Genomic DNA, 25,765 nt, shown 5'->3' with positions numbered 1-25,765 from the left:
AGTTTTGGAATTTTAGCATAATCTTTCTGGAAAGAGACTTACCAACGGTAGACAAAATCGAATCTGCATTAAAATCATGCAATACGTTTTTTCAACAGAATTGTTTGAGAATATATCGAATTTCAAAGTTTTATATAACAAGAAGCTTCGGTAGGACAGTTAGCGCTCAGCCTATTCTTAGTTGCATGACAGTAAAAAAAAAGCCTTGAGTAAAAAGGTAAATAATTTTCTCAGTAAAGGAAAAGGCAATTTTTCTTTAAATTCAATATTACATTATAGGCAATTGGAGAGAGTCCTAATTAATGCTTTCAAAGAAGATTATAAAATTTCAACATGTTTCAGCCTTATGTCAATGAAAACCTTTGAAAAATATTTGAAGTATACAAATACTTTAAACGTAAATTCAGGTCGAAAAAGGGGGCATAATTCTGTAAAATGCTTGATAAGAGTCTACCTCTTCCTGGTCTACAAGGTTGGGTCAGATGTGAACAAGTGTGCAAAGTTTATCAAAAGCCAGTATGCCAATGGACTTTGAAAATATTTGAGGTGATTAACAAAAACTTTAAACGTAAATTCTAAGTAAAAAAGGGGCATATATTCGTCAAAATGCTTGATAGAGTTACCTCCTCCTGTCTACAAGGTTGGGGTCCATGTGGGTGAACAAGTAGGCAAAGTTTCAAATGCATTTGTCAATGGAGGGCCCTTCTTTAACATATTAAATTTTAAAGCCTATCTCCATTAATAATGTTCCAGAAATTTCCGCGTGGCTTGTCATTGTTTGCAAATACGCGATTGTTCTTTCTTTCTCTATATAAATTTCGGAAAAACATCATTTTCACGAGCCTATTCTTCAAAAAAAGTAATTGACCAATTTCGTTGCTAAGTTTGATGTTTGTACAACTATGGAGGGTTTTTCTTACATATTTAACAGTTTTAAAGCCCTTACCCAAGTAATATGTCAGGAGATTTCCGCGTGGCTTTGGTTATTTTTTTGGCATTGGCAATTTTTTCTTTCTCTATATAATTTCGGAAAAAAATCCCTTTAAAAAATCTTCAATCATTTTGAACGAGCCTAACGTTTAAAATAATTTGAACCATTAGTTACGAATTTGAATTTGTACAACTATGGAGGGTCCTCATTAACATGTTTAAGTTTGAAATTCCTAACACCAAAGTAATATGTTCAGGAAGATTCCTTTTGTCAACTGTTGAAAACCCCCCCAATTTTAAGAAACCAAACCAATTATCCGTTGCCAATTCGATTTTGTTTAACAACGTTACAGGATATTCTTTGAAACATTATAACGGCCTAAAACCCTAACCCAAAGTATTTGATGTGTCCAGAGATTTCCGCGTGGCCTTGGTCATTTGTTTGCACCGCGATTTGTTTTTTCTCTATAAAAATATCGGTAAAACATCATTTTCACGAGCCTAACGTTCAAAAATCATTTGACCAATTTCCGTGCTAATTTGATTTTGTACAACTATGATGGGTCCTCTTAACATGTTTTAAGTTTGAAAGCCCTAACCCAAGTAATATGTCAGGAGATTTCCGCGTGGCTTGGTCATTTTTTTGCAACTCGATTTGTTCCTTCTCTATATAAATTTCGGAAAAAAACATCATTTTCAGGAACCTATAGTTCAAAAATCAATAGACTAAATGCGTTGCAAATTTGATTTTGTACAACTATAGAGGGCGTTCTTAACATATTTTAAAATTTTTAAGTTTTAATTTTAAAGCCCTATCCCAAGTAATATGTCCAGGAGATTTCCGCGTGGCTTGGTCATTTTTTGGCACTGCAATTTGATCTTTCTCTATATAAATTTCGGAAAAAAAATCTTTAAAAAAACATCATTTTGACGAGCCTAACGTTTAAAAAATAATTTGACCAATTTCGTTACGAATTTGATTTTGTACAACTATGGAGGGTCCTCTTAACATGTTAATACCCCCGCACAACAAATTTGTAAGGGGGGTTTACTGGAATCAGCTTGTCCGTCCGGCTGTCCGGCCGTCTGGCCGTCCGGCCGTCCGTCGGTTTTTTCTTGTTCGCCCATTATCTAAAGATTCCTTTGACCCACAGTCTTCATATTTGGCATGAGGTTAGTCATGACGAGAAGATGACCCCTATTGATTTTGAGGTCACCAGGTCAAAGGTCAAGGTCACAGGGGCCTTGACTTTAAAAAGCTTGTCCGCCCAATAACTTAAGATTCCTTTGACCCACAGTCTTCATACTTGGCATGCAGAATTAGTTATGACAAGTAAGATGACCCCTATTGATTTTTGAGGTCACCAAGGTGAAAGGTCAAGGTCACAGTGGACTTGACTTCAAAATGCTTGTCCGCCCAATAACGTAAGATTCCTTTGAACCACACAGTCTTTTAAAATTTGGCATGCAGATTAGTCCCGACAAGTAAGAATGACCCTACTGATTTTGAGGTCACGATGGGCGTAGTGTCCACGGGCCAGGTCAAAAGTCAAGGTCACAGCCTCCTTGAATTTAAAAAGCTTGTCCGGTCCCAAATTTAAGATTCCTTTGACCCACACTCTTCCTTATTGGCATACATTTAGTCATGACAAGTAGATGCACCCTTAATTGATTTTGAGGTCACCACAGGTCAAAGGTCAAGGTCACAGTGGCCTTGACTTTAAAAAGTTGTCCTCCCAATAACTTATTAAGGATTCCTTTGAACCCCACAAATACTTTTTATTTGGCATGCAGGTTAGTCATGCGAGTAATGACCTCTTTGATTTGAGGTCACCAGGTCAATGTTCAAAAGGTCAACAGCCGCCTTGATATTCAAAAAGCTTGTCCGTCCAATAACTTAAAGATACCTTTGGATCAAGTCCTTCATATTTAGCAATGCAGGTTAGTCATGACAAGTAGATGACCCTATTGATTTTGGAGGTCACCAGGTTCAAAGGTCCAGTTCACAAGGGGCCTTGACCTCAAAAAGCTTGTCCACATAACTTAAGATTTTTTTGACCCAACAGTCCTTCATATTTGGTATGGAGGTTTAAGGCATGGAGATAGATGACTCTTATTGATTTTTGAGGTCACCAGGTTTAAAGGTCAAGGTCACAGGGGCCTTGACGTAAGAAAGTTTGTCCGCCCAATAACTTAAGATTCCTTTGAACCCACAGTCTCATATTTTTGCATGAGGTTAGTCAAATACAAGTAGATGACCCCTATTGATTTTGAGGTCCACCAGGTCAAAGGTCAAGGTCACAGGGGCCTTGAACTATCAAAAAAGTTTGTCCGCCCAATAACTTAAGATTCCTTTGACCCACAGTCTTCATAATTTGGCAAGGAGGTAGTCATGATTAGAAAATAATCCTTATTGATTTTTGAGGTCACCAGGTCAAAGTCAAGGTCAACAGGGCCTTTGACATTCAAAAAAAGCTTCTCCGCCCAATAACTTAGAATTTCTTTTTCTGACCCACAGTCTTTATATTTGGACTTGAAAGGTAGTCATGTTGAGTAGATTACCCCTAATTGATTTTAAGTTCAGCCAGGTCAAGTCAAATGGTCACAGCGGCCTTGAATCAAAAATGCTTGGCCGCCCAATAACTTAAGATTCCTTTGACCCAGCAGTCTTCATGTTGGCATGGAGATTAAGTCATGAATAAGTAGAGATGACCTCTGATTTAAGGTCACCGGTCAAAGGTTCAAGGGTCACAGGGACCTTTGACTTGAAAAAGTTGTCAGCCCAATATAAGAAAACCTTTTACCCACAGTCTTCATATTGGCATGAAGTTAGTCCAATAATATAGATGACCCCTAATGGATTTTTGAACACTGGGTCAAAGGTCAAAGTCAATGGGCCTTGACTATAAAATGCTTTCCGCCAAATAACTTAAGAATTCCTTGAAACCCACAGTGTTCATATTTTGAACATGGAAAGTTAGTCATGATTATCCCTTTTGATTTGAGGGTACTGGGTCAAATGTCCAACTTAAAGAAAATTCCCCTCAAAATTGCTTAGAATGCCTGTCCACAGTGTATTGATTTTGACATTTCACATTGAAGCCATGTAGAACACATAACTTAAGAATGCCCTGCTCAGATTTGGCAGAGACTTGTCCCTTGGAGCTCTAAATGGCCAGTGTTGAGTCATGACAAAAGTGGTCTATGCGGGGGTATTCACGCCATAACAGTGGCAGTTCTAGTTTTAAAGTTTGGAAATTCCTAACCCAAGTAATATGTCCAGAGAGGGATTCGCTTGTTCAACTGTTGAAAAACCATTAGACCAATAATCGTTGCCAATTCGATTTGTACCAACTTTAGATGAAATTTCTTTGAACATTATAAGGCCTAAAGCCCTACACCAAGTATTATGACCAGGAGATTTCCCGAGTGGCTTGGTCATGATTTTGCACTGCGATTTGTTCTTTCTCTATATAAATATCGGTAAAAACATCATTTTCACGAGCCTTACTTTCAAAAATCATTTGACCAATTTCGTTGCTAATTTGATTTTGTACAACTATGGAGGGTCCTCTTAACATATTTAAAGTTTTAAAGCCCTAACCCAAGTAATATGTTCAGGAGATTTCCGCGTGGCTTGGTTTTTTTGGCACTGCGATATGTTCTTTCATTATATAAATTTCGGAAAAACATCATTTTCACGAGCCTAACGTTCAAAAATCATTTGACCAATTGCGTTGCAAATTTGATTTTGTAAAACTATGAAAGGTCTTCTTAACATATTTCAGGTTTTGAAGCCCTAACCCAAGTAATATGTCCAGGAGATTTCCGCTTGGCTCGGTTATTTTTTGGCACTGCAATTTGTTCTTTCTCTATATAAATTTCGGAGTTTACACAATTTTCACGAGCCTACCGTTCAAAAAATTATCTGACCAATTATGTTGCAAATTTAATTCGGCTACTTTTAAAACACACAAAAAAAGTATTTTGCCATGTTTGTTCAAAATCGCTCCATAATTTTTTTTCAAATACTTTTCCTTGTTGGTTCAGGGGAGCTTCAGGAGCTCGGAGACTGGGTCGAAAAGGAATTTGCAGAAGCAGAAGCGTTCTCAGTTTATATACCCAGTCTACCAAGCATGCGCGAACGAGATTGAATGACTTGTTAAGAGAAGGAGCCAAATATACAGGTCATTGCAAAAATACTGTGACGTATAGCGTACAAATAAAGACTTTAAACTCAAGCGCTTAAACTGAATTTTATTTTTAAAAAAAACAACAACAAAGCAACAGTTTTAAGGAAGAATGAGTGTAGTGGAGACATGTGGTTTAAGAAACCGAAGGCACCCACACAAGACATTTCAAAAACGAAGGTTTTATAATTTTGTCCCCTGCATCAAAATAGTATCATCTTAAAAATCGACTTGTATTAATTACTGAATTCAAAATTTATAGGTCACCATTTGGTTGATAATAACATTTAAGGACATGAATGGTGACATGTCCGGGGTTCATACTCTCAGTGCCTGAAAGGGCAGATGGACCCTCATTAAGCCCCCCCCCCCACACATACACACACGCGCACATACACCAACAGACGCACACACACACACACGCACGCAAGCACAAACACACACACACGCACGCACGCGCGCACACAGGATATTACACATTGTATGCTGTTGTTAATACTATAATTTACTATGGTGAATGCAAAAAAAACACATTGACTACATTAATAGAAGCCCTCAGGTCAAAATTGGCCCTGCCCTGGGAACATTGATTTTCCTATTATGTATATAGTAAAAGCTTTGATTTATCTTTTATTTTAAAGGGGAAATCTACGCAATAAGGGGAAATTTAGACTTTTTTTCCGGGGGGATTGACAATGGTAGTAAATCGGCTTGGAAGTAGCTGGATACCGGCAGCAGCAAAGGATGGTAAAAAGGTCCTGCTTATCTACTTCCAACAAAACCATCTATTTTGTACAGCAAACAGTGACATCTTATGTAACTGTTTTTTCCCTTCGCCAAAGCAACCAATAATGTTTTCACATGTGCACTATTTCAGATACAAATATGAACTTTAAGATTTAAATTTTACATCTGCTTTTATTGATAGTTTACAATACCAGTATAACTTGTTTCTTGTCATGGAGAGTTTTGATATTCAGGTGAGCGATATTAGGGTCATCATGGCCCTCTTGTTAAAAATGTATGATGTGTTTGAACATTTCATGCTGGTGATAGTGGATTGAATTACTAACTACCAGCTGTTAAATAGTTGGGTATTACAAACAACCAGCTTGTAGGTAATTGGTTATTGGAATATTCAACTACTTACTACCATCAAAATTTACACTTAATGGCCACATCATTGAATATGTTTTGTTCTTTTAGTAACACATAGTTACGTAACTGTACCTTCTATATCTCGTTACACGAACTTCCTTTTTACATGTAAAGTTTGTGTTTTACACATTCAGTATTGAAATATGAAAATGTTGAAGTGTAAATTTATCGTTTTATTTTTTTTTACATTTAACATATGCATGGTCGGTTTTCAATAGACAGGTTCGTATACACTAGGTTAAATTTAATCTAATACCACATGCATTTTGATAATTGTTTATCTAACCATTTAAAATATAAACATGTTGGAATTTTGTTTGTTTGGATTATTGTTGATTCTTGTGACATTTTTGTTTATCCGAAAAGGTGAGCGGAGAGTGGGCAATGTAATCCCTGGACCAAAGGGCCTTCCTTACTCTGGGAGCCGTTTTGAAATGAACTTCCTCAATATGTATGGAAAGTGTATAAATTATGCTAAGACTTATGGGGATATTTTTCAGGTCAAGCTTATGAGTAATCGAATAATTGTAATAAATTCTGAGCGATTATTCCGATTGGCAACGACAGGGGAGGAATATAAGCTATATCTTAATGATAGGCCAGCTTCATTTTATGGAGAAACGTTTTTGAATGGATCACAATGGGCTTCACTTCATACAAACGGGTCAATCAAGGAGCATGCTCCATACAGGAAAATGTTTGCAAGATTCATTAGGGATGCTAAGGCCGAGGAAAGACCTCTGTTTCTGGACAAGATATCATGCAAAAAAGGTGTTGATTTCGAGATTGTTTCAGAGCTGAAAAGCTCCTTGGCAACGACAATTTGTAGCATAGTTAGTATCTAGAACATATTTACACGTTCTATTTCTTCTTTTTACGTATGTCTGTACGCATACGTGATACGTTGTATACATATATTTGGTATGGTTTTACATGTGTATGTTAACGTATTTAAATTCAATTTTCTCTCTTTCAAAACTGCCATCGCCGCCATGATTAAACTAAATATAGCCAAATCTTCTGCTTTCTTGTCAGAATCGCAGTTTTACCTGGCTGGTGTAAAACATTATATTTTGTCTGTTTTTTCTCTTTTCAGACATCCTACAGCATACAATTTTAAATGGAGAAGACAAATGTCATTAACATAAACGAATAACATTTATTTCTTTTTGCAACAAAAAAATGAATTATGATGATTAAATCAGTATGTTTATATCAGTAGTAGTCGGAGTAATTATTTTACGATTGTTCTCAGCAATTTGTTTGTTTGTTTTAAGTTGATTGGCAATGATTTTAATGAGCGTGATCCAAAATTGGTGGCAGAGTTTATGGATATTACGGATTACCTTTTGCCATCATCCGACGTGAATGACGCAGTACAGGCATACCCCTGCTTACGCATTTTTACACCAACATATAACGTTAAGTTTCAACGAGCTTCCGCAATAAAGTACGCCATAATGAATGTGTATGTTAAACAACAGAAGGTAAAGAATTTCAGAATTGTTTATATTATAAAGTTATCTTATGGTATACAAGAACGATAGTATATAATCAATATTTGTGTCGCCCCTAGAGAGTAGTGGTGGTATATAGGGATCACTTCTCCGTCGTCTGTCTGTATGTCCATCCGTCACAAAACTTGTCCGGACAACTCCTCAAAAACTACCGGTGCAATTTCATCCAAACTTTACAGGAATGATCAGTACCAAGCCTAATTGTACATTATATCTGAATGTATTGGTTCAATGATTTTTGTCAAAGTTATCTCCCTTTAATGATTTTTATCTTTAAAGTGAGTCCGGACTTCTCCTCTTATGCAACTGATGCAATTTCAATGAAACCTTACAGGATTGATTGATAGCTCTAGCACTAGAGCATGTTACACGAGTTTTCCCCTTGAATGACTTTTGGCCGAGTTAAGGTTATTGAATAAAAAACGTTGTAATAAAGTTTGTCCGGACAACTTCTCTTATACCATTCATTCAATTTCAATGAAACAACAGGATTTACAAATATAGCCCAAGTATATTACAGAGGTTTCCGCTTCAATGATATTTGCCCGAGTTATGGCCAATGGCATTGAATAAAAAGATGTTATTCTTTGTGTTGTCATACACAGTAGCTTATCTGGAATACTCCTCAAAAACTACTGGTATAATTTCATTCAAACTTAACAGGAATGATATACAAAGTCTAGTTTTTGGCATTATTATCGGCATTTTTTGGACAATGATTTTTTTTGCAATTTCAATAAAACTTTACAGGGATTATTGGAAGCTCAAGTACTTGCGCATATTCCACGGTTTTTAATGTTAAATGATTTTTTGCTGAGTTATGGCCCTTGTTTAAACGCGCGTTTTGTTCTGTTAATATTGTGTGTGTTTCCTGTTATACAGTAGCAGCTGGTTTCATGAGGCGACACATATGATCACTGATTGCTCTTATTGCATCAAAAATCTACTCAAAACATTACCCGCTATTAGTATATGCAATTAAACATATTCTGTATGTTATGTGATGAAAATAAACTTAAAGCTACAATTAATAAATTTCATAAAAATCTAAGTAGCGACATTGCATTATTAAATTGGGTTTCATATCGATACCAGGTATTATTTTAGTTTCCAGACAACTAAAATGAGTTTTAAAGGCATAAAAAAGGTAGTCCAATATATTAGACGTTACAGGCTTGTTATAGTTTTATGTTGGTCAAGTCTGACGTCTAATAGTTATTGCTCATAAACGCGTAGCATTTTGAAAAATTAAAAAAAATGTCTGTTGACTTGCCTTTCAAGCTTTATTCAAAAGCTTATCTTCTGTTCTTTCAATTGCATGGTCTATCATTAACAAAAACTTTCAAACAATGTACTTATCAATTAAAAATAAAATATAAATATCAGTCTATTTCGCTCATCGGCCATACTGGTTAAGTAAAGCGTTTTACAGATTGATTCCAATTTTTTGAACGGAAAAATATATTCGAACACACTGACGGTGCATGGGCAATTATTTCGTTGAAAAAATATTCCGTTAGAAACTTCTGGACTCATTTAAACGCTTGCATTTGAATAAGCCAATCAGATTTCGCGCACTGTATGGCGGCCATTTGTATATCGGCTGTACAAGAAATTTAATTAGATGAGAGGATTTAATCATGACTTTTCGGATGTGACAGTTCAATTATTTTGTTAAAAGGTATTTAATTTTTAGTTTTGGTCATATATAGGTCAAAATTTATGTAAATACACGCTGTTTTAATTGTTTAAATGCATTAGATCTAAATCGATGTCTAATGTCAATTTTTTTGCTACACGATTTTGCAAAGATCTGTTAAGACCTAACGTAACATGGAACATGAAAAATGTAAAATATCAGATTAATGAATGATAAATATGAAATAGGTTACGTATAGGTCTTATAATTAGGACTAAAAAAGGGTAACCTCATTGTGGCGAAATGGGAAGTACTATTTATGTTTGCATGAGAAACTCCGCCTTCGGATCATCCGTACAACAAACATGACTAAAGTAGTAGTCCTAATTTAACGGTATATTTCCCGCATTGTAACGGATGTTTTCATACCAATTTAATCTATTTACGAGATGATTACTTTTTCTGAACCCCAGACTTAGTGCACCGTGAAGCTAAAACGGTAAAAGTGTGTTTGCACAAGAAAATATCATATTTGCTGTGTTCCGGATAGGAACTATTAAACTGTGACGTAGCGCATGTATACACAGCTCATAATAGGCTTCATTTGCATGTTAAAATCAAAGGAACTCTGGAACAGGACCGCATATTGCGGCGCATAAATCCGAATCCGTACCAGCTTTACATATTGTTTGTCCGACCTTTGAATATCTTTTTATATTATACGAGCGGATGGTCTTTAATAATCTTATCTCAATTTAATATAATCTGCTAATTTAAAAATCAGTCAAATTTACGGTATATTGAAAAAAGAAAAGGAGTGACATCCGCCATTTGCCGCAAAGTTCGGCGTAAGTTACCCCCCTTGATATGCTTGATTTTTGTTTTAATTTTTGTAGTTCTCTTTTGAATATTTATCTATGGATCATGTTTTAATATTCCTATTTTTCAGTTAGGCAAAATCTATTAGACCATATTACTAAAGTGTCTGTTTTCTCCATGTAAACAAATCATAACACGAATACGCCCGTTATAATGCCGACTATACATGTCAAACACTAGTGCATGTCAACACGTGTAAACAATAAACCGTTACGATACTGATAGTTGACAACGATAACGGGAACAAAATTCTGAAAAAATAGTAATCAAGTGTAGCCAAAGGGGGAAAACTCATGCCGAACGTTGCGGCAAATGGCGGATGTCACTCCTTGTCTTTTTTTATAATACCGTAAAATTTGACCAGTTTTAAAAGTAACAGATTGGGTTCAAGTGATAATATATTGTTTGAGGCCATATGCTCGGATAGTACTTAAAGATATTCAGATGTAGCAGAAACGTTTTTAAAAACCGTTACACGATGGAAAATATGCGCCGCAATCTGCGGTCCCGTTCTCGAGTTCCTATATACGAACTTTAGTGTTACCGTGGGGGTTTCCGTTTAAAATCCTAATTTATGAACAATATTTGATGAGATTTACAACAATACTGTTAAACGTGTTAATAAAACTATAGAATGCTTGATTTTTAGGCCGACGACAAAATATTTTTAAAATATTTATTTAATGCAGCTTTAACTGAGAAACTGAAAAATGCAGACTGATTTTAGTGTGAATAACCACATAATGGATTATTTATTATCTCATCAAAGCTTTATTTATTATCTCATCAAGTAACGTGTTACTGAATGTAAATAATATTACCACGTTGTAGGAAAAAATTGTACCCGGTGTTGTCAGAGGAATAGTGGATCAGTCCCTGCAAGAACAAATGGAAGACATAAAAGCTGGCCGGGAACCACTTCTCACCGACGATAAAATATTTTATCAAGTATTAGAAGTAATGGAAGCAGGTAGGACAGGTTATGCCAACAAAGATATTAAAAATAGTGTTGACTGTTTCATTGTCAAAATAATGCTATTGCTTCATATATAAATATTGTCTTAATGATTGAATTTTGACAATTACCTATTTACACTAGTGCTATAACAATTCCATTGTATTGGGAAAATTAAAATATCATATAGCATAGTGTCCTAAATCAGGGCTGGGAATCAAAACTGCGTCGTATCCTACAAAATGTAAACAAACGCCGCCATCTTGGAGCGAAAAATGTATGTTTTTGTTTATAACTCTTTTTGTTGGAAATGACTGAAAACAAGATATATGTATTAACACGCTACACTATTTTCCGCTTCGTTCGGTATATGTTGCTTGCACAACTATTTTGTAAAACAAAAGTTATAGCGAACTTGCAACTCGAAGCGAGGCAGAATTTTTATGAAAATGTGTGGATACGACGCAGTTCATATTGCTTTATCTATCGTTTTTCCTTCAAATCAATTATATACTCGTTTTCAGAGTTCACCATAAACGTCAAAACATAATTTTGCATCATTTACTAAACTTTCACTTAAAAGAGATGTTTATTTTCCAAGAAAATAATGATTTTTACGAAATGATACGACGCAGTTGAAAATAAAATATGATACGACGCAGTTGTATTTTCATTGCAGGCTGAATATTTGTTAAACTATTTAAATTATGTGCTAGGTATGCCAATAACGTCCTACAACATTTCTTGTTTACAACTTAAGTCAAAAGCAGAGGTCACTAATTGGTTTCATAAAAATGAAAATGTAATACAATTCTATTAAGGATGCATTTTTCGGTCGCATTTTAGTACTAATCATAATCATCTACAAATTCCGAAAAGCTGTATCAAATGCAATATACATTGAAACACGTGATCGCACACCCATATGACAACGTGTTCTACTGTTGCCTTAGCATGCTAATAAACTTGTTCACGTGAGTTCGAAATGGGAATGATTACTATTTTTGATACAAAATTCAATATTCCAGTGTAACCTCCACCACTGGACCCTGTATTAATCAGGAATGACTTTTTTCTTAAAAAAAAGGAGAAAAAATTACAAATTTTGAAAAGGTCTCTCGCTATCGGGAATGCGCAAATTGCATGCCTACCGTTGTTACTTGTAATGAGCAATAATTTCCGTCAATTCCGTTATTACTTTTGTCTTTTACGTGCCAATTTTATTGTATTCATTTTCTTAATAATTGACGAGGACAGATGAGCTTTATTATTTGAAATTGGACATTAAATTTTTAAAATAATATTATAAATGGTTAAGCTACAATATATTTTTGCAAGTAGTTTATGCGTTCCGTTTAGTCATTTTATGTTCAGCGCCGCGGAACTTTACCCCTGCGTTTCTTTATCGCCGATGAGGAAATGTCTTCGGAATGTATTTCTATACTTGCACTTGAGTATCATTCTTCTCCATCAAAAAACTTTTCAAAATCGAGTTACATATGATACAACTACAAATTATTTTGTAAAAAAGGTGTCCGTTTTGCAAAGGTATTTTACGCAATGCACCGATAAATTTGATACAGATATAGGCAGACATGATCTTTCAACAGTATTGAAGAATTATTAAGTTTTCACAATATTGAACAGAAAATGTCAGATTATCGTATCGAATTTTCAACAGACTAGAGACATGACATCTTAACATACCTTCATACTAAAGTGTGATTTTTATTTGATAATGAATTGCCTGAAAACTTAAACAAAAGTTTTCAGAAAATGACTTCACAGAGGATTACCCCCTGTTTACATTTAAAATTTCTCTGCTATTAATACCGAAATAAGAAATTTAAATTTTATTCTCTTTATAATTATTTCAATTATTTTTAATCTTAAAACTTCACGTCAGAAGTTAATAAAAAAAAGCTGCTTATTTGTACAGATGACGTTAACAAATTTTGTTGAAAAAACAAATCAGACAGGTGTGTCCGACCGAGGCCGAGCTGTTTATGTTTACTGAATTCAAATCACTTGAACTGAACTGCTATGAATTCGAAAACCACCAGGGACTTTTTATTCTTTTGTGTGGAAAACCTATCAAGCTAGTTTCAAAATGTCGACGGTTACCTGCAGGTACAACATTTTGCCTGAAATAATGCACAGAGGCGCACCTGAGGTCCTCGCCCCTAGTAAAGCTAATGTGTAGAGTGAAAGTTTGAAAAGAAACCACAAAAAAGCAGTCAATACCCAGAACATGCAGAACCACAGTTAACTTAGAGCGTAGCTAGCCAAAATGAATTTAAGTTAATAGATTTCTACATTTTTTTGCGAAAAAATTAGGGATAATATTGAACATACAGGAAAACATAAGAAATTATTTTAGATATTATGATCAATAAGGTAACATGTTCATGTTTAACTGAAAAGTAGCTTCCGCAATGTAAACTTTCAAATTAAACGTTATATTGGATATGACACATTGTATTCTAAATAATCAACAGAACATTGCTTTACACCGCAAATGATCTGGGTTTTTATCTAGCGCAAGTGATTATTCCATAAAATAGAAATATATTGCCAAACTTATCCCTGTTGAAAAGACTGCCAAAAATACAACTGCGTCGTATCATATTTTATTTTCAACTGCGTCGTATCATTTCGTAAAAATCATTATTTTCTTAGAAAATAAACATCTCTTTTTAATAAAATTTTAGTAAATGATGCAAAATTATATTTCGAAGTTTATGGTGAACTCTGAAACAAATATATAATTGATTTGAAGGAAAAAACGATAGATAAAGAAATATGAACTGCGTCGTATCCACACATTTTCATAAAAATTCTGCCTCGCTTCGAGTTGCAAGTTCGCTATAACTTTTGTTTTACAAAATAGTTGTGCAAGCAACATATACCGAACGAAGCGGAAAATAGTGTAGCGTGTTAATACATATATCTTGTTTTCAGTCATTTCCAACAAAAAGAGTTATAAACAAAAACATACGTTTTTCGTTCCAAGATGGCGGCGTTTGTTTACATTTTGTAGGATACGACGCAGTTTTGATTCCCAGCCCTGTAAATTTGAATCTGTCCTAGAGCCAACATCATTTCTATATCTGTCCCAATGTCTTGTAAGATGTCCATACATTGCCGTGGTTGTGGTAGAAATTTGATACCCGACTTTGCTGTTCAAACTTTAAAATATCAACAGGTTTGGTAGCATGGTGGACTTTCCTGTCAAATGCGCTTCTCTGTCTGCTAAATCATCCAGAATATCAAGACAAAATGTTTGAAGAACTAGAGCGAGTTGTAGGGCATAAAAGGGATGTAAAACTGAGTGATAAATCTCAGTGTCCATTTACTGAGGCGGTTGAGCTAGAAGTTCATCGTTATCTACCAGTTGTTCCTTTTCTAGATGCTAGATTTTGTGGAGTTGACTTAAACTTTGAAGGGTACGATTTACCAAAAGACAGTATAGTAAGTTACATTATTTATTGTTACTTCATGTTTTTATTTATGAACTTGTCTTTTGAAAGTTAGTGGTTTGACCCTATAGAAATTAGACAAAATGAGGAAATCGTTTAATTATGTTTCTACATGCATGTATAAATACATCTGCAATTACAAATATTTACATGTAGACGATATTTTCAGGAGGTAATTCCTTTCAGAAGTATTCTCCGGGTTCCGTTCCGCATAATCTAACATAAAGCGGAACGGGTACCTCGCAACTGTTGCGGGAGAACATTTCCGATTTAGGAATTACCTTCTACATGTAGACTCTTTCTTAAGATACAGGCACATAGGACTTAGTGTCTGATGTCAGTCTTGGAGCACAAGGCCATTCAGAAGTCTGTAAAATCCAGTTGTTTGCATGTGTGCTCGACCCATTTGGTTTCTCTTTGAGTCGCCTGTACGGAGTAGTGGCGACATATAGGGATCACTTATCTGTCGTCTTTTTGTCCTTCCGTCACAAAACTTGTCTGGAATTCTCCTCATAAACTACTGGTGCAATTTCATCAAAACTGAATACCAAGTCTAGTTTTGCATATCGTCAGCATTTTCCGGTTTATTGTTGTTTTTTTTGTTAGCGTCATGGGCCTTGAATAATATTTATTTTTAAAGTTTGTCCGGACTACTACTATTATACCACTTATGCAATTTTAATAAAAGTTAACACGCTTGATCTTTAGCCAAGTCCTTGTTTTCCTGTTGAATAATTTTTGGCCGAGTTATGGCCCTTGAATAAAAAAGTTTTGTTGGTGTATTGCCAGATACTCGAATGCATGTCCGAACTAATTCTCAAAAACTACTGGTGAAATATCATCCAAACTTTACAGGAATAATATATATTATTGGTTTTTTATGGTTCAATGATTTTTGTCAGAGTTATGACCCTTTAATTATTTTTATTTTTTAAAGTTTGCCCGGTCTACTCTTCTTATTCCACTGATGCAATTTCAATGAAATTTTACAGGATGATGTGTAGGTCAAGTACCTGCGCATATTACACGGGTTTTACGCTTGAATGATTTTTGGACCAATTATAGCCTTTGAATGAAAAGGGTATTTTAATCAAGTTTGTTCGGATTACTCCTCTCATACCACTTATGCAATTTCAATAAAACTTTACAGGATTGAATGGCAGGTCAAGTACTTGTGCATGATTCACAATTCTTTTGTTTGAATGATTTTTGGCTGAGCTTGTTTGTGTTGCCAGCTACTTTTTTGGACTATTCTTCAGAAACTACTGGTGCATTCTTATCAAAACCTAACAGAAAGATCAATATTATGTCTAGTTGTGCATCTAATCATCATATTTCGATGTAATGATTATTATCAGAGTAATGTTCCTTTAATGATTTTAATTTTTTAAATTGTCCGGACTAATCCTCTTATACCACTTATGCAATTTTAATGAAACTTTACAGGATTGATCGGTAGCTCAAGTACTTGCATAGAGTCAAGGGTTTTTTTGGTTGAAGGATTTTCAGCCGAGTTATGGGTCTTGAATAAAAAATGTATTTTGCCCTGTTAATGTTTTTGAGCTCTGTAGGAGCACATTTGTCTCGGAGCACATTTGTCTCACGAAGTGTGACCGATGTGTTCGTAAACATTCATATTTGCGACAAATTGGAAATGAGACAGATGTGTTCGACACACAATAGAAAGGGCATTCGAAGCACATTTGTCTCACATTTTTCCATAAAATTCTTAAAAGGTAATAATTATGCCCGTCCGTTTACCGGCAACCAGCCATTGTTCTGTGTTTTCTGTATTTATAAAACCGTTTTTAGGTCACTTCCGGTCAGTCAAAAACTTCCTGCCTCTGCATAGGAGTCATATAATTAAATTAAAGAATATCCCTGTTCTGCATGTCACAATGAAAATTTCTACAAGTGCAGCATCCAGAACCTAAACACATATGCAGCAAGTCTATTGTTATCGTTATCAATTGTGATACGTTTATTTTCAATGCTTTAAGTTTTATAAATGATTTATGGCACTAGAAATATTCTTAAAAAAAACAAGGTAGTATCTACGGTGGCATAAAGTGGACATACAATTTTCTTATTTATTACGTGCGCACACGATAGCTTTCACGTGGTCACGCGATACTATTACGTGCGCTCGCGATAGCTATGACGTGCGATCGCGGATATGTATTCCGCATTTGGACACTGACCGGGATCCTCGCAAAATTCGATGAATAGTTCGATGCCAACCTACAGCGGTTAGGGACAAGTGTTGTTGTTTTTTTTAAATCAATCGGCCACGGAGGCCCTTAAATGATCTATGGAAGAAAATAAGAAGACCATTACACATGTATTTTGTTTTCATCAGAAATATATGTATGTAAAAATCGTCATTTTCCAAGAATTGCGGCTTTCAGATCCGCCATTGAAAAAGCACTTACAACATGTATATGAGTTCCTAAAATAATCCGGGTAATGCCATAATTATGGAATATCGGACCACTCAGAATCGTGCGAGACGCGTCATTCCGATGAGACACGAAGCGAGGCACGATATTGTAACACGAGATCTCGCAATGTCGAAGTATCCGGTACCACGAAATTTCAGAAATGAATAAATTTTTACTTCTTTAGATAGAGCAAGTATGAATTTACTAATATTCAAATAAAGATTGCTGAGGAAGTTAGATGCTTGTAATCTAAAGAAATTCGCGATATATATGAAATAATGCGTCATAAAAGTAGCAAAATATAAACAATGTAGTATTTTGACTTCAATATAAAATTCTAAATCACTTCAACTGTACAAACTGCAAAAAAGCAGCAGATGAAAAATGCTTTAGGTAATTAGCCAATGAGTAACTTTTTGGAGCTATAAAAGTATACCAAAAATTCAAAGCTTTTAAGGAATACAAATAAAAGCATTTCTCAGGCATAATGGGCCTTTAAGTGATTTTATGAAGACTATAAAGGGAATACTAATTAGCGGTATATGACCTGGAATCAATTTCTTGTTTTGCGTCGAGATGCGAAGCGAGATTTCGCCGAGATGCGAAACGAGTCACAATATTGTATCATTCAATATCAACCGATTACGGTGTTCCGTTTAGACATAAGTAACATTTTTGACTCCTTGAACAGCTATGCGCACTGGAACAAAGGTGAAATTGAGATGGTACGATGATTAAAGCACGATGATGCGATGACACGATAGAGAAAATAATATCGCGTTTTCATCATCATGCCATCGCAGTTTCATCATATCGTACCATCGTATTTTCGCAATCGTAACATCGTCTTTCACCATAGTATCATCATGTTTTCATCATCGAACCTTCGTTGTTTCACCATCGTACAATCGTTGTTTCACCATCGTACAGTTGTTGTTTCACGTTCGTACCATTATGTTTTCACCATCGCACCATCGCGTTTTCATCAACGTAACATCGTGCCACCGGGCTGTCACCATTGTACCATTGTGAACGGGATTTAGTTTGTTTCACTGTACGCCTTCAGGTTAAGCCAATCAATTACTTGAATTAGAGATATTATGATTATAGTTCACTTTAGGTTTTCATAAAGAAAGCATGAGCAAACCTATTGATCATTACACTTGACATGAGGTAAAACGGCGAACCTCGATTCTAAAAAAGAATTTCTGCCGTGTGAATAATGTGACAAATAATTCATAAAAAATGACATGAGACAAAATGTGCTTTCTTGTCCCTTAAAAACACATGAGACAAATGTGCTTTCTTGTCCCTTAAAAAACTTGATCGGAGCACATTTGTCACACAAATGAGTTTTTTGGGGTAGACATTTGAGGTCCCATTTGTCTCGTGTGGGACAAATGCGACCGCATTGGTCTTACGTAAGACAAATGTGCTCCGAGAAAAACGTGCTCCTACAGAGCTCTCCTACACCGTAGCTGCGACATGCAATTGGCTATCATGAGGCGACACATGTCATCACTGATGGCTCTTTTTATACATTTCAAGTGTAAATACCTGGCTAAAATGTACATGTCATGACGGTCCTGTCTTTCGCACCTCGCTGATTAATTATTTTCGGGCTTTATTGCGGTAACTGACGATATTACCCGGTGGAAAATTTTGACACCAAGAACGGGCATACCCATAATTTTCGTACTTGGAAATCAAAAATCATTTTTATACCGCCGCACAACACAGTTATAAGGGGGTATACTTGAATCAGCTTGTCCGCCCGTCGTCGGGCGTCCGTCGGTTTTTCCTTGTCCGCCAAATAACTTAAGATTCCTTGGACCCACAGTCTTCATATTTGGTATTTAGATTAGTCATGATTATTAGATGACTCCTATTGATTTTGAGGTCATCAGGTTAAAAGTCAAATCACAGTGGCCTTGACTAAAAAAAGCTTGTCCGTCCAAAAACTTAAGAATCCTTTGACCCATAGTCTTCATATATGGCATTGAGGTTAGTCATGATCATTAAATGACCTATATTGATTTTGAGGTCACCAGGTCAAATGTCAAGAACAAAGGGGCCTTTACTAAAAAAAAGCTTGTCCACCAACTAACTTGAGAATCCTTTGACCCAACGTCTTCATATTTGACATGGAGATTAGTCATAATTAGCAGATGAACCCTATTGATTTTGAGGTCACCAGGTCAAAGGTCAAGGTCACAGAAGCCTTGACTAAAAAAGCTTGTCCGTCCAGTAACTTAAGAATCCTTTGACATACAGTCTTCATATTTGGCACGGAGGTTAGTCATAATTAGTAGATTAACCCTATTGCTTTAGACGTCACCAGTCTTCATATTTGGCTCGGAGGTTGGTCATGACCATTTGGTAACCCATGTTGATTTTGAGCTTACTGGGTCAAAAGGTCAATGTCACTAGGGCCTTAAGTTCAAAAAGCTTGTCCGCTCAATTGCTTAAGAATGCTTTAGTCAACAGTCTTTATATTTGGTATTGAGGTTGGTTATGGCTACTAGACGACCCCTATTGATTTTGATGTCACTTGGTCAAAGGTCAAGGTCAGAAGGACCTTGACTAAAAAAGCTTATCCGTCAAATTACTTATGAATTCTTTGACTCGCAGTCTTCATATTTGGCATGAATGTTTATCATGATCATTTTTTATTTTGAAATCACTGGGACAAAGGTCAATATCACAGGGGCCTTTAGTTAAAAAAGCTTGTCACCTCAATTGCTTAAGAATGCTTTGGTCAACAGTCTTCATATTTTATTTAGGGTGGGTGGCTATTAGATTTAAAACTTTTGATTTTTTTGGGGGCTGTTCAATGGGCAAGCCCCGGGGGTTTTACTACAAAAGCTGCGTCAAAGCGTCCCCCAGTGTATTTATTTTGACATTTTTTACATTTGAAGCATAAAAAGTTCTCATTTTTTTCATCATAAAAAACCCCAGGCAAAGCTGCATAATGTGGGGGGGGGTGGGAATATTAAAAAATGCAGTGGGAGTTTTTTTTAGGTCAGTAATCAAAGGGAAATCACTTTAAATTTTCCCCTAAAAAAAGAAGAAACAAACTTAAAAAACACTAGCTTACACCCCCCAATTGGGAGGGGGGTTGTCCTTGAGCCTAAATCACCCAAAATTTCTGTTTTTAAATGGTTTACGTATTCACCCCAGCAGTGCCGTGGCAGTTTTATTTTTTTTTCGATTTTAATTTTCTTAATTATATAATATTAAAATTATAAAAATTCAAAATTTCACCTTTTCATGTTTAAATCTTGAATTCTGCTTGAGCCGGTGCTAGGGGGCGTGGACAGTAACTTACACTTTCCAGTACTGTCCATCAACAGGCTTAATCAAACCGAACCTGCAACAGTATCAATTTTGTCGTTTTTGGCGTACTTTAGGGAATCCGTTTTCTCTTTAAGATACTTGGAAATATATGGTTCATTCATCATAATGAAACTATATTCGAAGATCCATGGAAATTTAGACCGGAAAGATGGCTTGAGGAGGATGGAAAACTAATAAACAAGAACCATGTGTACAGAAAAAAGTAAAATAGATATTTAGTATTTTTATCAGCATCAAGATAAACTAATTTCATCCTTAAAGATGTTTTTACATTTTGAAAGTACCCTAGTTGGTATCACAGATAATAACGTATTATATGTTGTTATTATGCACCCCACCTTCCCCACCTTCGAAGAAAGGGGGTATATTGTTTTGATAATGTCGGTTTCCGCTATTATCTTAATTTTTTTTATCACAAAGTCTTCATATTTCACAAACCGATTTGTCATAAGTGGTAGATGGGTGTTTCTTTTGGGTCACTAGGTCAAAGGTAAATGTCACAGTGACCTTAAATGCCAGAATAGTTTCCGCTCATTATTTTGAAAATTATTTATCACAGTCTTCAAATTTCACATACGGCTTAGTCATATACAGTAAATGACCCCTATTGATATTGCGATCACTAATTCAAAGGTCAAGGTCACAGGGGCCTTAAATGTCAGAATTGTTTCCGCCAATTATCTTGAAAACTATTTAACACTTAGTCTTTATATTTCATATACTGGTTTGTTATAACTAATACATGACCCCTGTCGATTTAAGGATCCGTTTTTCTGTCTATCTGTCCATCTGTAGACCACATTGTTTCCGCTCATTATCTGAAAAAATGTTTATCACAAAGTCTTTATATTTCACATACTGATTTTTCATAATTGTTAAATGACCCTGATTGATTTTGGGTTCAAAGGTTAAGGTCACAGGGCTTTAAATGTCAGAATGGTCTCCCTTGAAAACTATCGCAAAGTCTTCATTTATCACTTATTGATTTGTCATATGCAGCAGATGACCCTATTGATTTTTGGTTCTCTAGTTCAAAGATAAAGGTAAAGCTAGCTCATTTTCTAATTATGCCCCCGCCCCCTTCAAACAAGTGGGGGTATATTGCTCTGCATTTGTCTGTCAGTCGGTCCGTTGGCCAAATGGTTTCCGATCAATAACTTAAGACCGCTTAGGCCTAGGAAATTAGTATGGGGATTATGACTAGACCATGACCCCTATTGATTTTTGGGCCGAGGAGTCAAAGGTCAAGGTCACATTGATCTTGTAGGTAAAAACGGTTACTGATCAATTAAGACAACCATTAAGTTGTTAGTCTTCAAACTGCATAGGTACATTGGCCTTGGCCTAATGATGACCCCTATTGATTTCGAGGTCAAGGAGTCAAGGTCACATTGACCTTGAAGGTAAAAACGGCTTCCGATCAATAACTTGATAACACATCGGCCCTTGGCCCTCAAACTGCACAGGTGCATTGGTCTTGGCCAGTAGATAACCCCTATTGATTTTAGGGTCAGGGGGTCAATGATTAAGGTCACATAAACCATGTCAAACAGTTTCCTATCATTAACTCAACAACCCATGGACGTTGACATTTTAACTTCACAAATGCATTGCTTTTGGTCAGTAGATGACCTCAATGGATGTTTTGGGGTCAAGGGTCAGAAGTCAAGATCACACTGACCTAATGGGTAAAAGGAGTTTCTGATCAATATGTCGAAAACTCATGGGCCCTTTACACTCAAACTTCACAGGTGCATTGGTCTTGGCCAGTAAATAACCCCTACTGATTTAAGAGTAGCATTGACCTTGTACGTCAAAAAGGTTTCTGACCAATAACTCAACAACTCAAGTTGCCTTGGTTGATATTTTTAGCTCACCTGAGCTTGCTCAGGGTAAGCTTTAAGGTTTGTTGAATGTCCGTTGTCTTTCGTCCGTCGTCCGTCCACACCCGTCCACACTTGTTCGTTAACACTCCAGCGGTCAAATTTTTGCCTCAATCATCATCAAACTTTGTCAGGATGCTTATATAGGTAATAGCTCAGATGAGTTCGAACATGGGTCATCTCGGATGTAAAACTCGGTCACAGGAGCTAGAAATAGAAAAACCTTGTTAACACTGTAGTGGTCACATTTTGACTAACTTTGTCAGGATGCTTGTTTAGGTAATTGCTTGAATGAGTTTGAACATGGGTCATCTCGTATGAAAAACTAGGTCACAGGAGCTAAAAAAGAAAAACCTTATTAACACTCTAGTAGTCACATTTTTGACTCAATTATCATCAAACTTAGTCAGAATGCTTTTCAAGGTAATTGCTCGGATGAGTTCGAACATGGGTCATCTCGGATGGAAAACTATGTCACAGGAGCTAAAAATAGAAAAACATTTTTAACACTTAAGTGGTCACATTTTTGACTCCATTATCATCAAACTTAAAAATAGAAAAACCTTGTTAACACTCTAGTGGTCACAATTTTTACTGAATTATCATCAAACTTGGTCAGGATGCTTATATAGGTAATAGCTCAGATGAGTTCGAACATGGGTCATCTCGGATGTAAAACTCGGTCACAGGAGCTAAAAATAGAAAAACCTTGTTAACACTCTAGTGGTCACATTTTGACTAACTTGGTCAGGATGCTTGTTTAGGTAATTGCTCGAATGAGTTTGAACATGGGTCATCTCGGATGAAAAACTAGGTCACAGGAGCTAAAAATATAAAAATCTTGTTAACACTCTAGTGGCTACTGTTTTGATCAAAATATCCTTGAAATTGGTTTGGAAGTCTGCTTTGATGATTTCTAGGTCAAGTTTGAATATGGGTCACCTGGGGTCAAAAACTAGGTCACACTGATCAGTTATGGATAATCCTTGTTAACACTCTAGTGGTCACATTTTTGACTTACCTGTCATGACACTTGGTCAGAATGCTTGTCTAGGTAACAGATCGGATGAGTTCGATGGGTCAGGTGAGCAATCTAGGGCCAACTTGGCCCTCTTGTTTATTAAACTAAAAACTTTCGTATACACATTTCAAAATAGCCCTTATCGAATATTTTGGTCACTAGTTCAAAAGTCGGGCACAATTACCTGGCCACATGACTAATTGGCTGCCAATAGGGGGCATACATGTTTTACAAACATATCTTGTTATTAATTATTTTTTCTATAACTGGACACTTCCATTTACCAATCAATGGCATATGTCTATAAGGTAGTTTCCAATAGTATGAATCAAGGGCTAAAAAGGGGCCATATGTGTCGTTCGACATTTCTTGTTCCTCTTTTCTTGTACTAATGATACATATGGTTAAACCAACGTGTTTAGCTGTTGGTAACGTGGGTTGATATAGAACTGATTTTCTGTATAAGACGTGTAAAAGTAGCACAAAACGCTCACAAAGTACAATATTAAGTGGCTTCTACATTTCAAGAAATTTTTAACAAATGAATTACGTTAAGTGTAAATCAAAGTCCATTACATTTAAGTTACCGTTATATTGTCTTTTATTTTAGTTTGATTCCTTTTGGCTCTGGTTCCCGAAAATGTCTAGGGAGTCATTTATCCTCATCAATTTTGTTCATGCATTTGTCGTCAATATTCAGACGTTGGAAATGTGTGTCTCCGCCAGGTGGTACAATGTCTTGTGATCCTAGAGACCAAACAAATTTTGAAAACAAGGTAACCTTACGCCCGAAACCTTTCTACGGACGTTTTGAGGAAAGATTCTAGTATGATGTGTAATCTCAAGATAAATGAGATTAATCACAGTCGTCTAGCAGTCAATGATATTATCACGTGCATCTAGCAGTCAACGAGATCATCACAGGCATCTAGCAGTCAATGAGATCATCACAGGCATCTAGCAGTCAACGAGATCATCACAGGCATCTAGCAGTCAATGAGATCATCACAGGCATCTAGCAGTCAATGAGATCATCACAGCATCTAGTAGTCAATGAGATCATCACAGGCATCTAGCAGCCAATGAGATCATCACATGCATCTAGCAGTCAAAAGTGATCATCACAGGCATCTTGCAGTCAATGAGATCCAGGCATCTAGCAGTCAATGAGATCATCACAGGCATCTAGCAGTCAATGAGATCATCACAGGCATCTAGCAGTCAACGAGATCATCACAGGCATCTAGCAGTCAACGAGATCATCACAGGCATCTAGCAGTCAATGAGATCATCACAGGCATCTAGCAGTCAATGAGATCATCACAGGCATCTAGCAGTCAACGAGATCATCACAGGCATCTAGCAGTCAATGAGATCATCACAGGCATTCTAGCAGTCAATGAGATCATCACAGGCATCTAGCAGTCAATGAGATCATCAACAGGCATCTAGTAGTCAATGAGATCATCACAGGCATCTAGCAGCCAATGAGATCATCACATGCATCTAGCAGTCAAAGTGATCATCACAGGCATCTCGCAGTCAATGAGATCCAGGCATCTAGCAGTCAATGAGATCATCACAGGCATCTAGCAGTCAATGATATTATCACATGCATCTAGCAGTCAATGAGATCATCACAGGCATCTAGCAGTCAATGAGATCATCACAGGCATCTAGCAGTCAATGATATTATCACAGCATCTAGCAGTCAATGCGATCATCACAGCATCTAGCAGTCAATGAGATTATCACAGGCATCTAGCAGTCAATGAGATTATCACAGGCATCTAGCAGTCAATGATATTATCACAGGCATCTAGCAGTCAATGAGATCATCACAGGCATCTAGCAGTCAATGATATTATCATAGTCATCTAGCAGTCAATGAGATCATCACAGGCATCTAGCAGTCAATGAGATCATCACAGGCATCTAGCAGTCAATGAGATCATCACAGGCATCTAGCAGTCAATGATATTATCACAGGCATCTAGCAGTCAATGAGATCATCACAGGCATCTAGCAGTCAATGAGATCATCACAGGCATCTAGCAGTCAATGATATTATCACAGGCATCTAGCAGTCAATGAGATCATCACAGGCATCTAGCAGTCAATGAGATCATCACAGGCATCTAGCAGTCAATGATATTATCATAGGCATCTAGCAGTCAATGAGATCATCACATGCATCTAGCAGGCAATGAGATCATCACAGGCATCTAGCAGTCAAAATTTATATACATTATTTAATTCAGATTTATTATCCCCCGCCGAAAATTTTCGGCGGAGGATATAGAAATAGTCTCCGTC

At 36.2% G+C, this 25,765-nt stretch overlaps 1 protein-coding gene across 3 annotated transcripts in view; it reads left to right on the top strand.

The window, feature by feature from the left end:
* LOC132749504 (cytochrome P450 2C31-like) overlaps window positions 1-24,507 on the top strand; it is a 39,820-nt gene extending 15,313 nt beyond the window's left edge. Inside the window, exons 2-7 of one of the 3 annotated variants that reach the window (XM_060739295.1) lie at window positions 6,779-7,111; window positions 7,556-7,765; window positions 11,145-11,283; window positions 14,474-14,739; window positions 20,620-20,747; window positions 24,060-24,505. In XM_060739295.1, the coding sequence (XP_060595278.1) occupies window positions 6,779-7,111; window positions 7,556-7,765; window positions 11,145-11,283; window positions 14,474-14,739; window positions 20,620-20,747; window positions 24,060-24,276 (1,293 nt within the window). In that variant the 3' untranslated portion in view covers window positions 24,277-24,505. Of the gene's footprint in view, window positions 1-6,478; window positions 7,112-7,555; window positions 7,766-11,144; window positions 11,284-14,473; window positions 14,740-20,619; window positions 20,748-24,059 lie in introns of those variants that run through there. The other 2 variants (XM_060739294.1, XM_060739296.1) reach the window with 2 other exon arrangements.
* The last annotated feature ends 1,258 nt before the right edge of the window (window positions 24,508-25,765 follow it).

This window comes from Ruditapes philippinarum, unplaced genomic scaffold, assembly GCF_026571515.1.
Source record: "Ruditapes philippinarum isolate M1 unplaced genomic scaffold, ASM2657151v2 ctg13553_1_1_1_1, whole genome shotgun sequence".
Taxonomy (NCBI): Eukaryota; Metazoa; Mollusca; class Bivalvia; order Venerida; family Veneridae; genus Ruditapes; species Ruditapes philippinarum.
This window is presented reverse-complemented; position numbering and strand designations above follow the sequence as displayed.